The following is a 1,495-nucleotide window of genomic DNA, read 5'->3' as shown; positions in this document are numbered from 1 at the left end:
TTTCTTCCCACAGGAGGGGAAAGGGTGGCGGCCCAGCACCACCCGGTGGACAAAGCTCTCAGAAGCGAAATGTGCAGCCAGAGCCTTCCGGGCCTCAACCCATTTCCTGTCTAAGACTCCAGGCAAGAGAGAGGTCAGGCTCCTCCCCATGCATCAGTCACAACGATTACAATAACCATTCCACAGGGCAAGTTCAGATAAGGCTTCTCTAAGCAGTGAGGTTAAATTACTTTAACAGTCTTGCTCCTCTTAGTCCATCTTCTGGCCATGCTGTTCTGCATACAAAGGGCCTTTGGCCTGTTTCAAGTACTTTACATCAAGGACTAGCACTCTAAATTGACACCTGTCAGTTTGTAAGTTGCATCACAACATCCAGTTCATTATTTTCTCATCCTCTTTGCCCTAGTGGCCAGCTCAGCAATGAAACTGAGGTCACCTGAAGCCTTTCATCTCACATAATCCTGTCCATTCCATTTGGGATTTAAAGGCTGCCTCAGGCACAACTGCTGGCCAGGCCAAGACTGTAGCTTCCACCTTTTAACCCATTGTACTGCTACTGCTCTATACTACTAAACAAACAAACAAAAAAACCCAAAGAAAAAGCCTAAGGAGAAAACTCAAAAGTTTTCCTTCAAGTTTGACTTTGTTCAGTTACTAATACTTTCCCCGGAGCCTTTTTCCCTTGAAATGGTCACTTTCTCAGCACAGTTGCTTGTATCTTGCAATTAGTGCTGATTTAGCAATTAAAGAAAACATGGAAACGTGTCATTCCAAACCCACAAAATTAACAAGATGGCTTATGGAAACCTAGAGTACCCAGACCAACCTCTAACAACTGAATTTTTGGTAAACATAGGAGGAGCCTTCCTTCTGAAAGCACATAAACAAAGAAGTGAGAAACAAATTTTGCAGCTCTCTCCAACAGATGTCACCTCCTCCAAAGCCGGGTCTTGCGCCACAGGCTTGAGGGCAGCAAAGCGAACATTAGAAAAACTGGGCTTTCCCACTTATTAATGGCTACAGCCGATAACGCAGCAGTGCCCAGGGCAGTGATACCGAATTAAAACAGCGCTTGGAGCGAATGGCTCAGCCAAATGTCCCGGCCCTGCGGGAAAGCTGGAGGAGGGAAGAGAGGAAGGCCCCAATCCGAGCCCTCACGCGGCTCCGTGAGGGTTCCCGGCCCACGGCCCTGACCTCCTTCTCCGACGCCTTCTCGCCGATCTCCAACAAGCCGTACAGATCCAGCTCCAGCAGCTCCTTACCGACCGCCATCTCGGCCCTCCACCGGCGGCACCCCTCACTCCCTGCCGGCGCCGCCGCCGCCGCCGCCACAGCAGGGCCTGCCTGCGCCGCCGGCCGGGAAATGGAGTCTCACCTCAGCAGCGCCCCCGCTCCCGCGCGGGCAGTTTAACTGCATGTGCCAGCAAGCACCGCGCTCTCCCAGAGGAGGCCGCTGCCTCTGACGGCGGGCGCGCGGGGCTTTCTGGGCGGTGGA

The 1,495-nt window shown here is 52.3% G+C and overlaps 1 protein-coding gene across 2 annotated transcripts in view; it reads right to left on the bottom strand.

Annotated features, from left to right (window-relative positions):
- The window catches only part of DNAJC17 (DnaJ (Hsp40) homolog, subfamily C, member 17), a 16,668-nt gene extending 15,386 nt beyond the window's left edge, over nucleotides 1-1,282 (bottom strand). The window contains exon 1 of one of the 2 annotated variants that reach the window (XM_010182210.1): nucleotides 1,195-1,282. In XM_010182210.1, the coding sequence (XP_010180512.1) occupies nucleotides 1,195-1,272 (78 nt within the window). In that variant the 5' untranslated portion in view covers nucleotides 1,273-1,282. The remainder of the gene's footprint in view (nucleotides 1-1,194) is intronic. The other variant, XM_010182211.1, reaches the window with a different exon arrangement.
- Nucleotides 1,283-1,495: the final 213 nt, after the last annotated feature.

The sequence above is a fragment of the Mesitornis unicolor genome, unplaced genomic scaffold, assembly GCF_000695765.1.
Source record: "Mesitornis unicolor isolate BGI_N332 unplaced genomic scaffold, ASM69576v1 scaffold1574, whole genome shotgun sequence".
NCBI lineage: Eukaryota > Metazoa > Chordata > Aves > Mesitornithiformes > Mesitornithidae > Mesitornis > Mesitornis unicolor.
This window is presented reverse-complemented; position numbering and strand designations above follow the sequence as displayed.